This window comes from Eutrigla gurnardus (genome assembly GCF_963514095.1).
Source record: "Eutrigla gurnardus genome assembly, chromosome: 6".
Taxonomy (NCBI): domain Eukaryota; kingdom Metazoa; phylum Chordata; class Actinopteri; order Perciformes; family Triglidae; genus Eutrigla; species Eutrigla gurnardus.
The window spans coordinates 13,938,657-13,961,308 of record NC_139920.1 but is presented as its reverse complement, the minus strand read 5'-3'; the positions used below and the strand labels follow the sequence as shown (position 1 = coordinate 13,961,308).

Below are 22,652 nucleotides of genomic sequence, written 5' to 3'. Positions count from 1 at the left end.
AAGCACCTCTGGGAGACCAATCAGTGTTTGTAAACCGAGAGTGGATTAGATGTAGGCTGGTGTTTGTCCTGGAATAGAGCGGGTTTATCCGCTGCACACAATGTAGCTGTTTAACATGACAACACGACCAGAGGCTGGCGAAGACACGAAGAGCCTCTCAAACCTGCTGTTTTCAGTCGAGTGCACGAGTCTGTTCGGGACTCGGTGTGTGCGTGTGTGTGTGTTTTTTGTTCACGTCGCCTAAGAACCGGTCGGACAGCGTTTTGAGTCACCTGAATGAAGAAATGGAGGACTAGTTTTTCCAAAAGCGAGACAGAGAGGGAGCGTAAAAGCGAAAGAAGAAAAAAAAAGAAAGAAAACAAGGTGCTAAGTCCAAGTCAACGTTTTTCTTTTATCCGCCGCCGTGACGATTTTCTCGGACTTGCAAAACTCTTTCTCAAAGTTTTCCTTTCCACGAAGAGACAGGTTGGTGTAGACTGTTCTGGAGTCAGTTTGGTGTCCCGGGACGGACGCACACATCTGTAATAACAGCGCCACACGGACCAGAGCCCCGCGGAAGAAGACCATGCCTGTGCGACAGAAAGGTACATGTTTAGTGGTCTTCATTTCTACCTCTGTGGTGGCCGTTTAGCCTCCTCTCACACACGTTTTCACACGAAACGGTGTCGCATACGTTAGTTTTTAACAACTGTAAAAGGTTGTGTTCATACCGTAAAGTTCGCTCGGCGGAACTTCTGTAAAACACCCGCAATTTAACCGTGAATCGTTTATTGGCGCACGCATGCAACGTACACATCACACTTTAAGAGGAAGTACTAATTATTCAGACACTGTGATGCATTCGGCACGCAAGTCACCTGCAATGGGTGTTTTATACTAATGTTGTGTGTTATTAGTTTACAAGCTGACTGAACGCCTCGTGTTAATTGCCTTCAAGTGTGTGAATGTGCAACCCGATTCGTATTTGAATACGAGTCGCGCAAAAATATTACGGTATTTTGATCGGCGTTTGCCATTCAGGCGACAGTCGTTGTAGTTTGTGATGCTGTCAGTGCTTCCGGTTTAATCAGCTGTTCAGCCTGCACGGAGACTGGAATGTGGTCTGCACCTTTCTTATTTTTTTTTTTTTTTTTTGTCTGCACCTTTCTTTCACACCAACTCTATTGCCCACGTGACCTCATCACGTTTACACAACGTCATTGTCACATTTTAATACCACACAATGCAGATACCATAAAAAAATAAATAAAAAAAATGCAGATACCATAATGACATGTTCCACTGATCCTATAATTAAGATGACGTCAGGAGCTTAAAGTAAAGGTGCACCTTAATCCACCTTTGTAACATAAACGTCCACACAAATAATGAATGAATGAAGACTTTTTTATACTTTTAATTTGTAATCAAAACAGTGCAAACTGGCCGTAGTTAACAGCAAAGAGAACGGTTCTCTGGTACACCTGTGTCTACACTCCCAACATCCAGGTGTTATCAATCTGTCTCTGATTAAATGTGACTCTGGGAGGTCCGAACTAGCCTCAGTTTTCAATGACAGTCATCCTCAATTAATTTGTTAATGTACATAAAATATATTACTCTTTAGTGCCTGGATCATTTCTCCCTTTCTTAGTTATGGAGAAAAATACTGTTTTTATTTTTATATTTACCCATATATGTTGTATTTAGATGCTCAGCGAGCCCTGGAGCTCCTCCAGCAGTACCGAGCCAAACTTGACGACAGACAGCAGAGCCAGAGACGGACCAAGCAGGGCTCCGTGGAGGAAGATTCCCAGCTGCAGCAATCTCTGGACAGAGTCATCAATGTCTTCCAGAGTCAGCTCTTTAATGCTCTGCTTGGTAAGGATACCTTTTTTGTTTGTTTAATTCATACCCAGCCAGTCACTGTTACAACTCGAGCTATTGATTTTGAAACTTTGGTTTGCTTTATTCCTGCTGACCCCCCTCCATTCTTTGATGCTTGGATTGGACATCTGTGTATTTTTCTGCCCCGGGTCATTTCACATTATATTACCAGAGCTCAAGGTATTTACATCAGCGTCGTTTTTTTTTTTAGATTAAAGCCTTACCCAAACCCTTTGTTTCTCTTATACAGACATTGGCATTGGGGTAAACCAGTGGCTATACCGTGCTGTGGGCAAATTTCATTATTTTCTATAATTCCTTGGCTATCTAGAGGTACATTGTTGGAAAGCAGTTTTAATAATGTAATTTTGGATTATTTTATCTCAAAACATTTGGGAGTCAGAAGCTGCCTGTGCAGATGAGTGAACTGACCCTCTAGCTTGGTACCTGTGCAGGTTGCCTCAACAACACCACTATGTGTGAGGGATTGTATAGAAAGACTTAGTCTTGTCCACACAAACTAAGACAATGTGAAGACGATAAACTTGTAGTCCAGCACACAGACCGAAAGAGAGGGAGAGGAGCAATGTGGAAGCATATGTTTTCAGGGGGTCAACCAGAACTTGTGCTCTCACATAAGAGATCAGAGCCCAAACGTGTAGGCGAGGCTTGTCACAGAAAACACAGGGCCCTTTGTAGAAAGATTGCATAAATTTATAGAATGTGTAGCAAGTATGAACTCCTCTCAAGAGTTAACAGTCTGTCGAACTGGTTTGTTCTGCTTGTGGTGAGCTGTTGCCTTTTTAGAAGGAAAACACCGGGGGTTCAACAAACTGGTTCTAGTCCCTGTTCCCGCCCGCTACCTTGCACCACGCCCACACCTGTAGTTGTAACAGGAACACTCCTTTCTCTGTGTGTGTGCTCTTCAGTAAACGGCCGGGTTCCTGTTTGTGACTTTGACCTTTAATCAAACTCTCCGGTGTTAAAGTTGTATCCTGGCATTCGACTTAAGCTCTACTGTATGTGCATAGAGGGGATTATGTGTTACACCACTTTGTCATTTCCAATCTTTATGCCTGTTATTTGAATGTATAGGTTAAATTGTTAAATTGTACTTTTTCTTTTCAAACAACCTCCTCCAACTGTTCGGTTTATTCCCTGTCCCCTTCCCACATACTTTGTGGTAAGTTATGAGTCAGCAGCCTGAGTTCATAACCATTACTGTAATCATAATGGTCACTGGTGCGTTCTACCAGTGTGCTTACTTCTAAAATGGGAAATGACAGTCGAATGAACTATTTCTCTCTGTAAGTGAGGAACCCGGAATACCTCAGGAGCTGCTGTTCTCTATAACTACAGTGTCAGTATCGTTGTGCTGCCACTAGAGGTCAACAGCGTATTGCTCCTTAGGTTTCTCTACCAACGTCAACATTGTGTCTCTTGTGTTAAATAATTTAGACTTTTTTTGAAAAAGAAATTTCAATCACTCCCTCCCTGTGAAGTGACATTTTCAGGCATGTTTCGTTCAATGAAATGTCCACTACACCCAAAAAAACAATTTAAAATGGTTATATAAATCCTCAGTATGGACACGCATGAACTAGAAAATGCTTTTAATTTTCACGTGATGGAATGTCTCAATCATAAACCGATCATCAATTCAACTGGAGGTTAATTTTCTCTAATCGACTCATCATTTCGGCTCCACTGCGCTGCATTGCTTGGAGAAAACATTACCTCAATGTGCTGATGTTTAGCCAATTATTTATTCACTTTGTTTTGTACTTTGTTAGCCTTCCATTAATAGTCATGCATTCATTCACCCATCCCTTCAATGTGTCATTACACCATTTACTAATCCTCTCATCCCTTCAGTCATTCATCTCAGCTCTAATCTCTGCTCCTCTCCTAGACATTCAGGAGTACTACGAGTTAACCATCCTCGCAGACAGCAAATGTTCTGTAGACCAGGCAGACCCTCCATTGAACATCCCTGCCTCCTCCGACCTGCTATCGGAGCTCTCAGAAGAGCCCTCTTCTGGTCCTCTGAGCCAGCAGGCTTCTGGAGGATCGCCCAAGCCAAAACCCTTGACCCCCAAACCCAAATCAATCAAGTCCCATGCTGCTCCACTCCCATCTGGGAGACCCACATACAAGCCGTCGTCCCCTACAACCCAGCACATTACACCTCAGTCACAGCCAGGCAAGGTCAAGTATCGTGCTCCTCTTCCTCCTGTCCTTCCTGGAGTCTCATCATCATTAGTGTCAGAACCCTCTTCTCCGTCTTCTGCTCCGTCCCCTGGAAGCCCAGTGAATGTTGTAGAAAGCCCCACTGGCTTCATAAAAACACCTCCTGGAGTATCACGGGATCTTACTGCCACCAACTCAAATGTTTCTTCAGAAAGCTCCTCCACCTCCACCAATCCACAAAGCGAGTCTGCCTCTCCAGACCCCAACCTGGTGACCGTCTCAGCCCTCGTCTCCAGCACTGTCCAAGGCTTTGTATTTCCAACCACTCCGGAGAAACTAGTTCCCACTAGCCCCACTCCTAGCACCAGCCCCGGTCCCAACAATGTCAGAGATGTGACTATAGTCTCTACAGCTCTTGTGACCAGCAAGGACCCAGGCATAGGCAAAGCTGCTCCCAGCACCAGTCCAACGAGCCCCGACCAGGGAAGATTTACCTTCAGCAGCCGCAGCCCCACAGGTCCTCCAGGGCCTTTGATGAAAAGGCCTCATCTGAGGTACTTCCAACGTCCATATATTTTAATAATTTAGCAACACTTTGCAACTTTCAACTCTCAACTGATTTATAATTTCTGATGAATTCAGTGTTCAAAACATTACAGCAATGAGTAATCAAAGATGTGAATGAAAGAGGGAAAAAAAGGAGCATGACCAGTCAAAATGTTATCAGCGTGCCGTCAAAATCCTGATTATTTATACTTTGAATAAAGCTAATGTGGAAAAAAACAGTATGCTTTCAACTATAGCCTTTTCATTCCCATTGATGAAGTTTGTGGTACTACAGATGGTCCTTTTTCCCCTTCTTTCTTTCTTTCTTGGTCAGCTATTTCTACTGTAGCTATAGTGTTCATGCTAACAAACAAAGTTCTTCTCTTTACTACCACCACAATTGAAAACCCATTTAAAGAAATGTTGACACAATTCCTGATAGTTAGATTTTGTTTGCTATTGTGAATACAGGTGTAGTAGTACGGAAAAATGTCAGTTTTCACAATTCACTTTGAGACACCATCTCTCCTTGGTCTCTGTTCCTATAGTCCAACCAGCCCAGGGCCAGTTAAAGTCACCTCCACTAGCCCCAGCTATGGTCCAGCCAGCCCCAGGCCGGCTACAAGCTCACTGACCCCCAACAAGGTAAGACATCTCTGGTTGTGTTGTGCCTACAGGAAATCTCTCCTGTTACTATAAACACATATTGCCTCCTATCCAAGGTTGATCGGTGGCAACATTGAGGTGACAGTAGGCGGCAAAATTATGAAAAAGTTGTTTTATTACATTTAAGGAGTCTTGGAGGAAAAAATCAAAATATTTGATTGTGCCTCGGCAAGCTTGGCATGTGTCAGTGAGCCTCATATTCAGGTTTTATTTTGCCAAATCTATCCGCTAGTATTTGGATTTGTTGTTTGTATTTCTGCAAATCCATTTCCATCTCTGTCCCTTGTCTGTGCACCATTTGGTGTGACGCTGTCTTTTCATATATGGATAGAGCTTATTAAGAAATTAGGAGCATGGTTTTCGTTGCTAATGCAAATACAAAATAATCATGGTTATACAAGATAGGTTTTCATGGATCTCTGACTGACAGCTGTGGCTTAAATAAAGAAGAACAAAGAATTATCCTGGATTTGTTGCTTCACGTCAAACATATCATTACATGGAACTAATTGTGATATGCAGGAGGGCAAACATCTTTTAACCTGTGACAACTCTCTCTTCTTGACACAGTATATGGAAAGGCTGCTGGTGGCTCCAGAGAGCAGAATTAGATGGACAGGTCGTTTATGCAAGCTGGCTGTTTGAACATAGGCTTACATTTCATTACATACATAATATGACAAGGGAAATCAATTCAGTTCAGTAATATTTGATTCTCCAACAGAACAAACTCGGGTGGGCTCAAGCAACTGTGTTTGTCTTGGTGTTCTTGCTGAAATAGCTTTTTGTGGTTTGGGCTGTTTGAACACAGGCTTACACTGTAGACGTTGATCTTCTGGTAATATTCCACATCTCTGGAAAATGTGCTGATATGAACTTCCATTGCTTCTACTAAAGCTAAAGTCAATACAGTGCTGTACAATGTGTGCATCAGGAAACATTTGTCAAGTTACGGCTACTTGTTAATTTACCCAATAGAAACCAGGGTTAATGTAGTTGTTGTTGTCAGTTATCACACAAAAAAGTGAAAGGACAAAAGGGTAAAGTGGCACATTTTTAATAATTTTTTTAAATGTTATTATCCATTACTCAACAGTTTAATGAATGAGATTGCTTGGCAGTCGAAGAAATCGAGACAGACTGACACCTCTGTGTCGGCAGCAGTGAGCATCATGAGTGCGGGGACACAAGTAGAGTAGGACGGGAACAGAAACAAATGCATTTTGTTTGTTTTATGCATGATATTTGGATGTGAGACTTTTCTCAGTATCTTGAAGTACATTGATGTGTTTCAAGTCCAACATCCGTTGTAGTGATGTCCTGTCTCGAGTGTGTAAAAAGCCCACTAGCCTGAGTGAGTGAAATCCCATTTTTGTGTGCGAAGCTTCAGGGTGCATACGGAGCTTTAACTTTGCCAATACCCAAAGTTGAAAGTAGAGCATCCATTGCTATACCGCCGTTACTGTTCACTCAATCTAACCCCCCACTCCTGCCAGAGACTGACCTGATAAAACAGCAGAGTGGTGTGTGTGTGTGTGTGTGTGTGTGTGTGTGTGTGTGTGTGTGTGTGTATGTGTGTGTGTGTGCTTATGTCTGCGTATACACGTCTGTCTGCATGACTGTTTGCCTGTGTATCCATGCGTTTCTGCGCTTGTCTCTGCAGTTTTGCCGTTTTCTTCGTGCGCCGAGTGTGTTCGGATATATATTCTGAGCCATGCACTCTTTGAGGTCAAAATGTGTCTAACAGTTGCCGTAAAGCGAAGGCAGCAGCTGGAAAACAAGAGGGCGGGCGGAGGTGCACTGGGACAGCTGCCATGTTTCCGAGACGGCCTCTATTTTAGAGGAGAAGTCCTCTCTGGCTGCTCCGATGACAGGACAGGTGGAGAGGACATGAGAAAGGGAGGAGAGAGAAAGTGAGGAATGAAAGAAGAGGGCGTGAAGGAGGGGACAGAGACGGACCGACGGCAAAAGGATGTCACCAAAAGCAACAAGCGGCTGAGTGGTGGAAGTTGCGGCTGGAAGATGTTTGGGTGAAAGTTTGCCGGTCGGACTGGTGAGGATGGACTGCATCTGCATCCTCACTACCAAGGTGAGACACGGGAAGAGAGCAGGGAGGAGTCGAGCAGAGGAGAATGGCAGACGAGACGGTTTTGTGACAATGTAGATGTACAGCCTTAGTTTTCTAAATGACGAAATTATTGAAGGTTTAAATGATTGGTTTTCCAATGTTTCCCTCATGGTGACATTCATTCATTCATATCAGTCATCACTTTCATTTTGATGTTGAATTTGTGTATTATTCCCTCACGTGATCTTTTTTATTATAAGCTGTAATCAAGATAGCATGATTTGAATCGAAAGTGAGTCTGCAGTCCTTTCGGAGGAATTCCACTTCCAAATGTAGCATTTCACGATAAACTACAGGATTAGTTAATGATGGGAAACGAAGTGCACCTGCACCAATTAGCCACAATTAGTCGGTGACTGAGTGCTTATTGTACAGATGGTGTGCTGTACTTTGTGAATGAACAGGCTACAAGGTGATGTCTAGGAGGAACGGGCTGTGCTCCGCTGAAGCGTCTCTAATGGGAATGCCGAGCTGTTGCTCAGCTGTTGGTCTGACAACATGTGACACCCAGAGAGACAGGAAACTGGGTTGATAGGACATGCACTTCAAAAGACGAGCTAGCTGACTGATCCACTGGCTGACAGGAGAGAACACATACATTATGCACATATGTGCATGCTCAGAAATGCATGGCCCATTTAAAAGCAGCAGACCCAGTATGAGTTGGGCTAGAATCCAGCAAAGCCCCCCCCCCAATGACCCTGCACATAAGTGAACAAATAACAGATGGATGGATGGATGGATGGATGAAGAATTATTTAATGGTTAATGCTTTGAATGTTTGGAAGACACCTTTGCACAGGACACGAACAGTGGTCTCCTGGATAAAAGTCATGGGTTTGTTTGACCTATTACCCTCGACTCCCTCCCACGCTGTGTGGACTCCCTCGCTCGTTGTAATACGTCTGTTGCTCTGCTTGTAAAACAGCGGAATGCCCTTAATCTCATTAAGGACTCAGTCTTGATTGCGCTTATTCATGGACTCTACTTAAGTGTAACCACATTGTCTGTTTGAAGGACAAACACGGTGACCCTGTCTTGGAGCCAGTTCATGAGCTGGCTAACACAGAGATTGCGAGGTTTAGACTAGACAGTGACTCCAACTCTCACCGTAAAGTAGTCAATTATATCTGATAACAACACAGCGATCAGCTCGAGAGAGAAGCCATGTGGTCTTTTATTGGATCTGAGGAATGCACACACCTAAACAAATACAAATAAGGCTGTAGTGTGTTGGCAGATACGCAAACAGACTGCAGGGATTCCATCTTGCATTCATCTGGTTTATCTTGTTTATCTCATTAAGATAATGGATTAAAGAACGAAGGGTGTTCCCTGAGCTAAAGGCTTCTAGATTACTGCTTGAGGAATTTTCCGTATTTTCTCTCTCTCTCTCTCTCTCTCTCTCTCTCTCTCTCTCTCTCTCTCTCTCTCTCTCTCTCTCTCTCTCTCTCTCTCTCTCTCTCTCTCTCTCTCTCACTTTCTGTGACCCTCTTTGACTCTTTTAACTACATGCATCCTTGGTAAATTGCAAGCAACACGTTTTATCCAGACCTTAAGCCATTAAAATGTACGCCGTGTTGATCCGAGGTGCATGTTGTTTACAATTAACAATTAAACAATTAAATTAACAATGATGTAAAATTCAATGGCCTCCCAGTGCTCACATATCATAGAAAATTATTAAATCGGGAAGTCCAGGCTAATAGGTTTCAAGCTTACAAATTACAGTACAATAATCATGTGGGTGTACCACCTCTATCTATCTATCTATCTATATATATTTATATATATATATATATATATATATATATATATATATATATATATATATATATATATATAGTAGCATCTAAGCTAGATTGTTGCCAAATATACACATACATGTGAATTTTCCTTTCTATCAGTATTCCCTTCTCTATCTGGCCCAATCCTCTTTTCCTCTCTGATATATCCAGTCTTAAATCTCACCCTGGTTGTATCTGTGTGTGATTGTTGTTTGGCCTTACTGTCACTGGCCTCCTGCTCCAAGAGAGCAAGAGTCTCTCCTAAGAGGCTTACCTTAGGCTGCTAATAGACTTTACAGAGGTGGAGCTATTTTAGATGGGACAAAGAGGAGAAAAGAGAGGGAAAACATGAAAGAGACACATACAAAGACTGAAGGAAGAGGAGAGACCAAGTCTGCGAGGGTGCACACGTACATCTAGCTTTTCTGGGTTATTTTACTGGATTTTGCCAGGAAACTCGGCGCTTCATCATTCCACCGATCCATCCATCTGTGCAACTGTCCAGCTGGCACCGTGATGTAACTGTGGAGAGGTCACGGCTGACAAATCAAACAACGGAGAAAGCATGAGAGCAGAGGAGGGAGAGAACTTCCCAAGCAGCTGTAGGACGATTGAGCCCAAAGCTAGACAGCAATGTAGGGCTGCTGTCACCGGTTTGCTCACTTCATGAGATCTTCAGCCGAAAGGGTGAAAAAAAAAATCTACATCTGTTGTGAAGAATTGGACTGGAGTCTGGAGGTGTTTGGATATCCCTGCCTGTGGTGGGGCTGACACCTACTGGGCCTCTGCGAGGGTACATGTGAAGATGGACCATCGTAACTCTTCATTCTCAAGCGATGTAATGTATCTTCACTTACTCACTAGTTACAATTTATTCTCTGGCTCACCTGCTGGCTGGCTCACTTCAGGAAATGGTCTTAGTCTTGTAATTAGGGACTAGTAGAGGGCACTAGAGTAGCAAGTTCAATTGAGGTTAAATCAACATCACTAATGAATGACCAGCAGACTATACATGCTCATTAACGCGTGCTCTATGTAAAATGCCATACAGTTGGGTGCATTGTTTTTAGATCAAGGTTTTTGTGAACACAATTTTGTTTGGTGTTGAATTTTTAAGTCAAACAAAAAGTTTACATAGTATCTAAATGTGTACATACAGTAAACAAAGCACATGTCCTGTCGAACTTATATAAATACATTTTGGAAAAAACAACAACAGAGAAATAAATGTTTTTCTCTTTTATAAACCAGTATCAACATATGTCCAAAGGCTGTAATGGATAAAGTACATTGAAGTACAGGTTGGGACACATATATGTATCAGTGTGATACATATATGTGTATCAGTCACATATATGTATCAGTGTGCCTCCCTAGTTATTTTTAGAATAAGACGGGTGTTTCATCCTTCTGGAAACACTTTGACCCAGTCCCTGATTCATGGGTCCTCAGAACTGTGGAGATCAGGGAGGCTGGCTGACAACCGGCAGAGCTGAGTAATTAAGAGGAATTAGTGCAGGACCAGAGGTCATGACTTTATCATGAATGATAGCTGCCTGCTAATAGTCCACAAAGATACGATACGAAACATGTCCCCGTGTCTTACAAAGGGACAGATTTACAAATGGACAGTTCAATCTTTAGCTCCAATGACATTGAGAAAATATTTCCGATTCAAGTTTTCTTTCTCTTAGTTAACTGAAGATAGGCTAATATGTTAGGGAAAACCCACATTTTATCAACTTGTTTAGGAGCCCTGAAGGTGGAGTGAGAAGCTAGTTAATCCATGACTTTGATGGAGGCCTGGAGACGGCATAACTAATAAGATGGGAGTAAGTCTCGACAACTTATGAGAAAAAATCGAGCAATATGTGTGGCTTACCTGCATTGTTGTTTGAGGGACTTTGCTGTGAAATGCGTACCCTATACTGTAGTAAGTGATGGAGCCCAGATAAATAATTGTGAATTCTTCTTGCTCATTATTTCCCAAATCATAAAACAGTTGTAATTACACAATCCATAAATCGACAGTTGGTACAATAACTGAATGGAACTGCTATGATTTCTAATGGTTTAGTATCACTCTGTGGCAAAGGGGGAATCCGTGAATCACTCAAACTGGCCCAACGCTAGAGTGCTGCAAACTGGAGCTGATTCTCAGCATAAATCTGTCCGAGTCCACATCCCTGAAACCAAGCCAATTCCTGAAGCCATGCACCGGAAAAGCCAGCTCACATTTGGCCATCAGTTCCCAGACTTCAGCCTTAACCAGCCTGGATCAACCCTGGAGGCAACGACTGACCAGTGTTGGTGTGCTGAAAAATAAATCACCTGTATGAGAAGGAGTGAAAGCAGGCTGATCGCTTCATGAATAGCGGGTATAGTAGTGGGAGTGGCTTATGATGATGTTCATATCTAAGTCGAGAGCTACGTTCTCCTTTCTTCATTTGACTTTCTTCAACAATGTTTTCACAGGAGCAGGAATTTGTGATCTTTCCTTGTTTAGCCACCTCAGCTAACAGGCTAGGAAGCTAACATTACATAGTTCAGGCCATGTCATGTCTGAATACAGCAGGAGCAGTTAATCCCATTAAGCAGATGACTAATCTCTGAGGAGCTACACACACACACACACACACACACACACACACACATACAACTATCTGAGTTCATTTCAGTTCAACTCAGTCTTATCATTGATTTTTCAGAAGGGGGAAATGAAACGGGTTTGGGTCACCGTGGCTTTGTCAACCCATGACCCTCGCCTGTCCTGATAGTTTGAGAGTAGATGAGGGATATTTTTGTATTGTGGGTATTAAAGATTAAAAGATATTGCCCTCGTCCTGCTTGTACTGCTCTGAATTACTGTTAGTAGTATAGTTTCATATTTAGGATCAACTGGCACCTTAATATCACACTTAGTAGGTTTACATCCATTAAAGTATTACACATTATATGTTTATAACCCTTATTTTTCAATGAACAATCAAGTAATCAATGTTTTTGAACAAAATTAGTTATTAATATGACATACATTTTATATATGTTTAAACATAAACCATTCTATCTACATCCAGATCAAAGAGATTAACTATTTCTCCTGTCTTACAGCTCACATAGACAACCTTCTTCTTTCATTTTCATAACCTACTAAAAGCCTCTGTCGACAAAAAGTTTAAAACCAAAGTAAATCAAAGTTTATATTCGACATGATTGAGATAAAATGAATATTTACAGAATATTTTCCTAGCACTGCGGTGTGTGTGTTTTGCCACATAGTGGCACTGTATGTATGACAAACCCACCAACATCTTGGGTGATCATATTATATTCCTGCAGAGACAATCTTGACATCTGTCCCTTTGAATTAATTATTATAAATACATAAAATGACAGTCCATTAATGGGTGGAACCTCTAACTTTTCTGCTGAAGAAGTGTTGTACTTTCAACATTTGGATTTCAGCAGCAGTCAGCGTGTCCTCACACACCATTTAAGAGAGGGAGGAAGAGTGTGTGTGTGTGTGTGTGTGTGTGTGTGTGTGTGTGTGTGTGTGTGTGTGTGTGTGTGTGTGTGTGTGTGTGTGTGTGTGTATAGAGGAAAATCCACTCACATGGAAACTGAATACACAGCTGGTAAAAGATGATCATATGACCATATTTGAAATGTATGGCGTCCTGACGTTTTTTTCTGAATAGAGAATCTGCCACGGTTGGCTAGTAAGTGAGTGTATGAGGTTAACACACACACACACACACACACACACACACACACACACACACACACACACACACACACACACACACACACACACAGTGTAGTTATTTCTGTGCTGGCTGACCTACTAATGTTAACATGGAGTGCATGCCTGCTAGGCTCATGAGGTAGCATCCTCTCTCTCTCTCTCTCTCTCTCTCTCTCTCTCTCTCTCTCTCTCTCTCTCTCTCTCTCTCTCTCTCTCCCCCATTTGTATCTCGTTCCTTCCTTTCTCTTTATTTTTTGTCCCGTTCAGTTATTTGATGTGTGATTCTGGAAATATGACATAACATTCTATCACTAACCTCACATCATGTTTTATGAAGCACATGAGCCAGAACGCCCGGGGCTATCTCAGATGCAGGGATGTATTTGTGTGTGTGTGTGTGTGTGTGTGTGTGTGTGTGTGTCTGTCCCCCATCTGTTCTTTGCCAAACACAGAAGGACTCAAACTCATATAGCTGGTCTCAGGACAGCCAGCGTATCACATAAGCCAAGGCTTCTAGAAGGCTGGCACTTGACCCAAAGCTGACTTTGTCAACATAAAAATAACTCACTGGTCTTTTCCAGACGAATACTTTAGCTTCCTGTGTATGCATAATACATAAATCGAGACATGGCAGAAAAACTACTGTCCCAATCCAGACTCCTCATCAGGCGATCTGTTGAACCATTTGATGGGAGCGCTTACATTTTCTCTTTACCCTTACACTCCTGGGAACAACTCTCAAGCTCAGGGCAAATGTTTATTTATAAGAAATGGAGCAGCTGGGAAGTTGGCCTCAATATTTGAAGTTTTATCCATTCAACATCTTGAATATCACTCTTCAAAACAAGCACGGAGCGCCAAAACTGTCTCCAACAAACAAGTACACTCCAATACACACACAAGAGAGGATCTCGTGGATTTAGATGGATATCAAAGTAAATATTTTTAGCGGTATGAGCAATCGTATCTAACATACGTCCAAAGAGACATTATCAACACACCAAAAAAATATTGTTAAAAATGTTTGAGGATGGATGGAGAACACAGTGTTCACTCAATGATATGTCTAAATGAAGAAGACTTTCTAGAAAGGTGGTGTACGGAGAGATTTTCAGCGTTGCATCCATTATTCATTCATCGTTGATGCATTACACAGAACACACATAAAGTTGTACATGTGTAAGTTTATGCAGAAGGAGTTTCTTGAAGATAGGTCCCTGCTGTGCTCAGAATAACCTTTCATGTCATTGCATTATTTATACCACTTGTCTACCTGCATCAGCTTCTCCACTTAATTGGCTCCTCCAGACTTTTATCTTGTATCAGTTGGAACCATTACTCATTACCCGCTGTAATTGTAAGCCGGGGCTTCGTCCTGGGTTGTGAATTGATTGATTTACTTGATCAGTAAACCAATGAAATCACTTTGGAGACGTCTGTGTAGCGGCAGCTTTTCCATCTTTAATTATTTCCCCCTGAAGAGTCGACCGGTCGTTGACCTTAAGTCTACCCTCTGTACGCTTGTTTCCTTCACACTCTGCTTTCCGCATCGTGTTTTCCCTCGCTCTGTCCTCTTCTCTCTCATGCTGCGTTGTTTTTCTGCCGAGGCGAGAAGAGGGAGTCAACCGCAGAGCGACGACTGTGTGTGTTTGGATCTGTATCTCCGTGTGTGTGTGTGTGTGTGTGTGTGTGTGTGTGTGTGTGTGTGTGTGTGTGTGTGTGTGATCGTCCAGATGGCCCAGCCGTCAGCGTCAAGAGCCTCGGTTTGAAAGTGCACTTTGACTTGTTTGACTTCCTTTGCCCTTTTTCTCCCATGAACCCTCTTCTCTTCTTCTCTACTTCTCTTAGATATTTAGCATATTTATAGCATATTTAAGTTGGCAAAGATGGCGTAAGGACAAATTCAAAGTTTGATGACCTCACTCTGTCTCGTGGTTACAATGTACTTTACACCATTTACAGTGTTAATGTTTGGTCGCATCTAGAAGTTAAGTGCTAGAAGTCGTGACCAAATGCACTGACTTAGGATTCCTTTGGCAAATTCGCCTTAATAATGCCTTAAAACGTAACTCATAATTTTCCAAAGCTGTAATATCCTGTCTCAGAAAGGGATGCAGTTTTTTATTCCCAATATTGATACCTGTGTTTTGGGTATTGGCTGATACCAATTAATGGGCTGCCACACTGTGTGGAAGTGACTCGGATCATTTTGTTTGTGAACATGAAGCTGGACTTGTAAGGTTGTTTATGTTAAAATAATCGCCCCATTTGTGTTTTTTACCCGATATCCGATCCAGCCATTTGAGTCGGTATCGAAATGATGTCGGTATCGGTGCATCTCACAGTAGTGCCTGCTTACACCAACATTTTGGCAAATGGAGCAACTCTTTGGCGTCTCATTGAGTGTGCATCCTGTTTATCTCTCTCTTTGTGGTTGAGCAAGATACGTGCATTTTACTTTTTTAACTCTTGTCCATTGCTGGTTTAATGGGATTGTTGGTGATTATATTTTTCCAATCATGCATCCACGTCACCTTAAATGGCTTCAAATGTGAGTTGAGCGGGTCAACCCTTTGGTGTGTGTGTGTGTGTTAGTGGGAGATCATGGCTTGTTACTCTGGATGACATAACAGGCTCTCTCATTGACTCTTTATATCTCTCTACCCCCCCCCCCCCCCCTCTCTCTATACTGAGATTATATATATATATATATATATATATATATATATATATATATATATATAATCTCAGTATGGTCAATTCAATCTTTACTAGCCTGTAAATACTGTACTCCCCTCCTCCTTGTGTGTGTGTGTGTGTGTGTGTGTGTGTGTGTGTGTGTGTGTGTGTGTGTGTGTGTGTGTGTGTTTACTGGTATGTATACCAGGCAGAGCATCACTGCAGCAGGTGAAGAGGGAGAGAGAGAGAGAGGGAGGGAGAGAGAGAGAGAGAGAGAGAGGGAGAGAGGGAGAGAGAGAGAGAGAGGGAGGGAGAGAGAGATTTTTATCCTGCGTGCAGGTCTCTCCTTCTCTTCCTCTTTCTTTCTGCCTCTCATTGATCTTGCTTTTGAGAGGCGGGCCAAGAGAGGCAGTGGAGCGAAGCGAGGGAGAGTGAGCAAGCCAGGGAGAGAGAGGGAGAGAGGAAAAGGGAGAGGGGGAGTGATGGAACGAGAGACACACACTCATACAGATAGAGAGAGAGGAGATAGAGGACTGGGACTGCTGCTGCAGAAGAGGACAAGAGACCACATCCATACTGACACACACACACACTTGCATGCAGGCATGCTCGCACGCACACGCAACACACACACATTTATTTATGCACATGCAGACAGACTGACCCACACTTACTGACAACAACAACAACACACAAATACATGTGCTGACAGATTCAGACGGACAGACACACACACGCACACACACAGAGACAGTGACCATGTTGCGCCTTGCATCCTGACCAGCTATGAGGATTACACAGGACAAGATGAAGATGACAGCAGTGAAGAGTGAGAGGGAGAGGACGCCGGCCTGCCACAGCTGAGGACCATAGCCAGGCGGTGGGGGGGCTGCCCTGGGGGGCAGGGGGCCGGCAGAGTGGGGGACTGTGGGATGGGATGGAGCGTGGTTGATAGAACACATGCATGTGCATGTGTGTGTGTGAGCGTGGGAATGTGTGTGTGAATGTGTGTGTATGTGAAATGTGTGTATGAGGACTAGAATGCCCCCCCAGCGCGGGACCAGCTAGCTAACGTTAGCCACATGTTGTGCCACTGCAAAGTAGCATGCACCAACAACACCATATCTCTGATGTTTGGATGCAAGGTAGGTAGAGAGCTGTGTGTGTGTGTGTGTGTGTGTGTGTGAGAGAGAGAGAGAGAGAGAGAGAGAGAGAGAGAGAGAGAGAGAGAATCCCTGTTGCTGCAACTGTCTGATATGTAATTATTGTAAATATGTACAATTTATATATTCACATATGGAATTTATAAAATAGAGGAAGAATGCAACTTCATGTAACTTTATGTAAACTTTAAAAAAATGTCTATTGCCACTACATATTCCACTTTTTATGCAGTTATTGAATTAATTTCAATGTCCTGTAATCTTGATTTTATTACATGAATGAATTAATTGTTTAGCATATTAAAATATCACAAAATATTGAAAAGTGCCTATCAAGAGTTCTCACAGGGTTTCATGTTGAAACCTTTGTGTAAAAACACTCTGAGAGACTGTTTAATTGCTGGGTTTAGGTAATTCAACCTTGCGAAAATCACAGCAGTTTATTTAATCTAAAATGACTGTATTACTGTAATAAAAAACATTAAAATGTGAGCATTGATATCAAATCACTAGCGAAGCTAGAAGCAGTTTGTGGGTACACTTGTTGTTACAGTTTGGCTGTCTCCAGTTTACATAAGTGGCTGGCTCTGATTGGACAATTCAATGTAGAGAAGAAGAAACTGGTCAGAGAACAACTTCCCATCATGTCCCAGTATAAATATGAGGAAGACGTACTGGAAGAAGTTGATAATCATTGAGTTATGCCGACTGTTGAGTTGTATCGGTACAAGCCTGAAATTCACTGCTGAGGTCTAACTTTCAGCCAATCATTCTTCATACTTTGGTTCCGGCCTCTGAGCTGTCAATCACAACAGACACACCTTTGGGCTGAAAGTCTGGAAACATAATTTGTTACAAGAACAACATTTCTAACTCAAATTTGAGCTAGGGGGAGGATTTTTACATTGAGGTGAATTTAACGAACCTTGACAAACATTTTCAGGTATATTCTGAAACTTTTATTGAATATAGACAAAATGTAAATAAACAAACAATCTCAAAAATCACACTATTTTGGTAAACAAAGCTAGTTGGCAGATGTTGTTGATGGACAATGACTTGTTATTAACACTGGTATGGTCCTTAAAACCATTCTTAAGTCACAAGATTTATAAATAAATTGTTTCTGGGATGTTTGATGGTGAAGCTTGTTAACCTCTGTATTGTATTATTTCTATTAAACATTCCCAAACGTTAAGGAAGTATGTTCCATTACTGCTATTGCTAATTTAAATATCGTCTAAGAAGAACTTATATAAACAAGTTTAATATTGGCAAAACAATCATTTCTATTTGGATCTCTCTGATCAAAGACAGCGCAAAATAAATTAATAAAATAAAATTCATCTACACATCTGTTTCCCCAGTAAATCCATATTAAAGCATGTGAAGCTGGCTTAAATTCAGTCATTCCATTAGGAATGTTAAAACTGTAGCCTCCAATATTGCTTTATTTCTTATGAATATACTCGCTAATTACATAACATCAGGCCATGCCTTGTGAATGAGCAATGAAATGAAAAATGGGAAATCATCATCCTGCAAAGTACTCTGAAATTGTTGAGTGGAAAATCAACACATGAAATATTAAAGGTCCACTTAAGGAACTGTGCCTTTGATGTGGAGAAACCGCTGCATCTTTGAATAACCAGTAAACACACAGCTAACCAAAAAGAAATGGCTTCATAAACGGATCTTTAAACGTGTCGGAATGGTGCGGGGACAACTGGACATGAGAACGAGGAAAATGTACATTTTGTTGGACTGCTGTCCTCGGATAACATTTTGATACCAGAGAGGATACAGTAGGGTCACTGGACTGTGTGTATGAGCATGCATGGGTATGCTGTTGTCCAGTTCAGCAGTTAGGCCATAATAAACTGTATGGACTTCACTTCTGTCCTATTAGATCACCTCATCGTGACAGCCTGTTAGATAAAGGCAGGCCGAGAGACAACTGTTAGACGGGAGAGAGAGAGAAAGAGAGCGCCAACACGAGTGTGTGAAACAGTAGGAACCCTGGTTTAGTCCTCTATAAGTATAGGGTGACGAGCGAGTGTTTCATGAGGAGAATAAGGAGGTTTTTGAGAGATTGGTCATCACTGTATTCTGTACTTCCAAACATCATGAACGGCTTGGGTCGAGGCACCTGCATCTGTACGTCTACCTGGTTCACTCTTGGCTGCATTGTCTTCTTGCTTGCTTGGAACATTTAAACTGTGACATTTTGTGATTATTCGACCAATCTGCCACACAAATTGGTCAATAGGGTGAGTAGAGTACTACTGACGCTCGCTGAACTCTCCTGAGGACGTGTCTCTGCCTTTCTAGAGTTGAGTCAGTTGAGTCTCCTGGAGAAATGATAGTGTCATGTACAATATGTAATGAGGTGTTTGTATCGTGTCTTATGCACACGCAACGGTCTTGAAGTGCTCTTGGGGCTAAAGATCTATTTTATGCAGCTTAAGGGGAACTCAATTTGCTCATAAGACGGCCAATTGGAAACAGTATTAAATGTATCCCTTAGAGAGGCACTTAGACCCATTTTTGTCCTTTTAAGGGGGAAGGAAAAATAACATCAGACTGGGGTACCCATAGAATTGATTGTCGTTCACGTATCTTGAGGTCAAAGGTCAAGGAAAGCCTTCAAAAATCACCATGCCAGTCCCTCACTACTGTGGACTGTTGGAGAGCGATACAGCAAAATGTAGATACTGCATACAAATAATAACATAAACATAAAGACCATCACATATTACATGATATAATGATGCTGGTTATGGTGAATTAGGACTACAACTAAATATTGGAATACTAATAAATAATAACACACAGTTTAGTAGTTTTTGTCATAATACACCTGAATCAGCTAAAGTAAGCACTTCAAACTCAAACAAACACAAGTGGGACATCTTCACATTATTAATTACCTTTTAGATTAAAGTTAATCACAAAATCCCTTGCAGTTTCTTTTATCACTCAAGTAATGCTGCACTGATATCGATTTGCTGAATTTTCATCAGAATTGATTAAATCCAAACAATTTTGAACTTGTAGGAGTTAGCAGACCCTGACACAGAAAACATACAGTGATAACACTGATAAAGACACATGTAAAGTACTGTAAGATACAACAAGAAGGACAAGCATAATGGTTATAACACATACAGTGCATAGAGGGTAGAAGAGAGTACATTTTATATACAACAGGGAGAGCTACATCTATTTTACAATGCCAGTAAATGGTGTTGCAAAAATAGCCTGCTGAATATTGTGTGTAAGAGTACTGTATCTTTACAGTAAAAGTAAAGTACTTTAAAAGTAAAGTAAAAGTAAAAGTACTGTAAGATACAACAAGAAGGACAAGCATAATGGTTATAACACATACAGTGCATAGAGGGTAGAAGAGAGTACATTTTATATACAACAGGGAGAGCTACATCTATTTTACAATGCCAGTAAATGGTGTTGATTGTTGAGACTGTTTAAGTGCCTGAGAAGATAAATCAAACACACCTTAACTAGGTCAGACATTTCAACACATTCAAAATAGATGAATCTGTTCCTCTTTTTCTGCTCAGGTCTGTTTATTTTTTTTTACTGAGAACACTTGCCCTGGTGAGGTCAGTTAAGGTTGTCTCTTTCTCATATATTTACACATTTGGCATATTTAAACTGATATATCATATGTACTGAAGACAAGATAAAATTGTTGTTCTATTAATACAGACTTTCAAGTTTAAAGAGATTTAAATTCCACATGGATACTGGTAGTTTGTCTGAAATTTAGCTTTCTGGAAACTGCAAATATCACAGCCAAGCAGAGCATGCACGGTGACCTTGAGCGTGAACGATGTTACATCATAGTATCAGGCACGTTCAGGGAGGATTGTGGGATTGGGGGGAAAGGTTCAAAACATAAACTGGAGACAGAATTTCTGGATCATATATAATAGTTCAGAAATGTTTAATCAAACTATAGGCAGGAAAAGACATTTGTGTCAACAATGCACATTAACATTGCATTGTTAGAATTTTGTTGAAATCTGCGAAAAAGCAATTCCTTTGACAAAATATGTCTTCTGATTGTGATCAGCTGACTTTATAATATGAAACCCTTTTGTGTGTTACTGTTATGATCAGCTGTGATCTGAACTATTCTAGTGATCTAAAGACTTCTGTACTTCATACCAATATAGCAGTAAAGAGAGAGCATGATGGGAAATATAAAGACACGAGAAGGGATGAAGGCACGTGTGTGTGTGTGTGTGTGTGTGTGTGTGTGTGTGTGTGTGTGTGTGTGTGTGTGTGTGTGTGTGTGTGTGTGTCAGAGTAAAGCCAAGCGTTAGTCACGCTTAGTGAGATACGAAAGAGCAGGGGATCCTCTGCCGTGAGGGACTTTTCGCACACACACACACATACACACACACACACACACACACACACACACACACACACACACACACACACACACACACAGATACAAACAAACACATAGACTAGGATGCTGATTCCGCTCCCTATCCAGTCACGTTTCTGGAGCTACGCAAGACTGGCTGACACACTGACGCATGACAGCAACATTGTGCGTGTGTGTGTGTGTGTTAATATTCAGCAGGCTATTTTTTGCAGGCACAGTCCTGATATAAGGAATGCTCTGCTCTTGCTAGTCAAGCAAATACAAACATTTGGCATTTCTATCCATTCATGCATGAATTCATTCAGAGGTGTTCCCGTGCCATGGGAAAATTTAACTCCAAATATAGGATCATGGGTGACGTGTGTGTGTGTGTGCGTGTGCGGTGTGCACGTGTGCGTGTGAGTGCAGAGGGCAATAGCAGCAGTGTTGTGACAACAGTGTGAGCCAGGGTCTCTTCAGGGTCTTAGCGCCTGGTCGTTCAACCGCCGCTTTCCCGATTATTTTTGAGGCATTCCTGACTAATTAGCGAGCTGACGGCGAGTGAAAACATCGGGCTGAGAGGCAGAGAGAACATGAAATGTGCCGATGGTCTTGAGGCTGGGTTCAGATCAGTTAATTTTGTCAGAGCAGCGTTTGCTCCCAATCCGGGTCTAAATGAGGTTAAAGCATGCAGCAGGGGAGGCGAGGGGAGAGCACACGCAGCCACGTCTATTTGAATCTGCAGGAATTGGCTGATACTGGGCAAGGCAGCAGCCGGCTTCCTGCCCCAAAACACAATTTCCAGAATAGATTCTTCATCTTGACCAAGATGACAGCCAGCTGCAATGTAGGGTCAAATGTAGCGCGAGTGCTTTAGTGTTTCATTGGTCTCGCTCTGCTAAGCTTGCTGGATGTGAAAGCATGAGTTTGGAAATGTCATGGAATGGTCACAAATCGTTTGAATTGAGGATACCTTTCATGACTGAATAATTTGTGACAGGAGAAATACCAATGTTTTCTTAAACAGTCTGGGCCAGAGAACAAAACGTCTATTTCTCTCGCAGGAAAGAGGTTTAATTAAGACTGTGTAGTTACTGATTGAGAGACCCTGGGAGAGCTGTTTGATAAATCACATTGTACTACTTTTTGTGGTTCATATAGTTCATCCCCAGGAAGCTTACCGAATGCCAAACCCTAACCTCTAAACCAAATTAATACAAGAAAACACTCAGGGATGTCAGCTCTGGCTTTCTGTTGACTACCTAGATAGATAGCAAGCCGAAAGGTTAAAGGTCATGTGTGTCTGTCCCAAATGACACTTGTTCTTGTGTCAAACAAACACTACGGGAACAATAAAGTGAACCAGCTGCTGCAACCCATTACTTGTAATGTGAAAGATGCAAAACACGAAACTGTGCACAAATCCAAATGTGGAAAAAGTACACTTTATTTTCCTGTCACATGTTTTGACGTCTCTAGGCTT

General features: G+C 41.8%; 1 protein-coding gene across 5 annotated transcripts in view; it reads left to right on the top strand.

Annotated features, from left to right (window-relative positions):
- Nucleotides 1-282: 282 nt before the first annotated feature.
- LOC311014239 (discs large homolog 1-like protein) overlaps nt 283-22,652 on the top strand; it is a 91,821-nt gene continuing 69,451 nt past the window's right edge. The window contains exons 1-4 of one of the 5 annotated variants that reach the window (XM_084010710.1): nt 283-584; nt 1,690-1,860; nt 3,779-4,610; nt 5,151-5,247. In XM_084010710.1, the coding sequence (XP_083866836.1) occupies nt 566-584; nt 1,690-1,860; nt 3,779-4,610; nt 5,151-5,247 (1,119 nt within the window). In that variant the 5' untranslated portion in view covers nt 283-565. Of the gene's footprint in view, nt 585-1,689; nt 1,861-3,778; nt 4,611-5,150; nt 5,248-7,207; nt 7,358-16,192; nt 16,753-22,652 lie in introns of those variants that run through there. The other 4 variants (XM_084010711.1, XM_084010712.1, XM_084010715.1 and 1 more) reach the window with 4 other exon arrangements.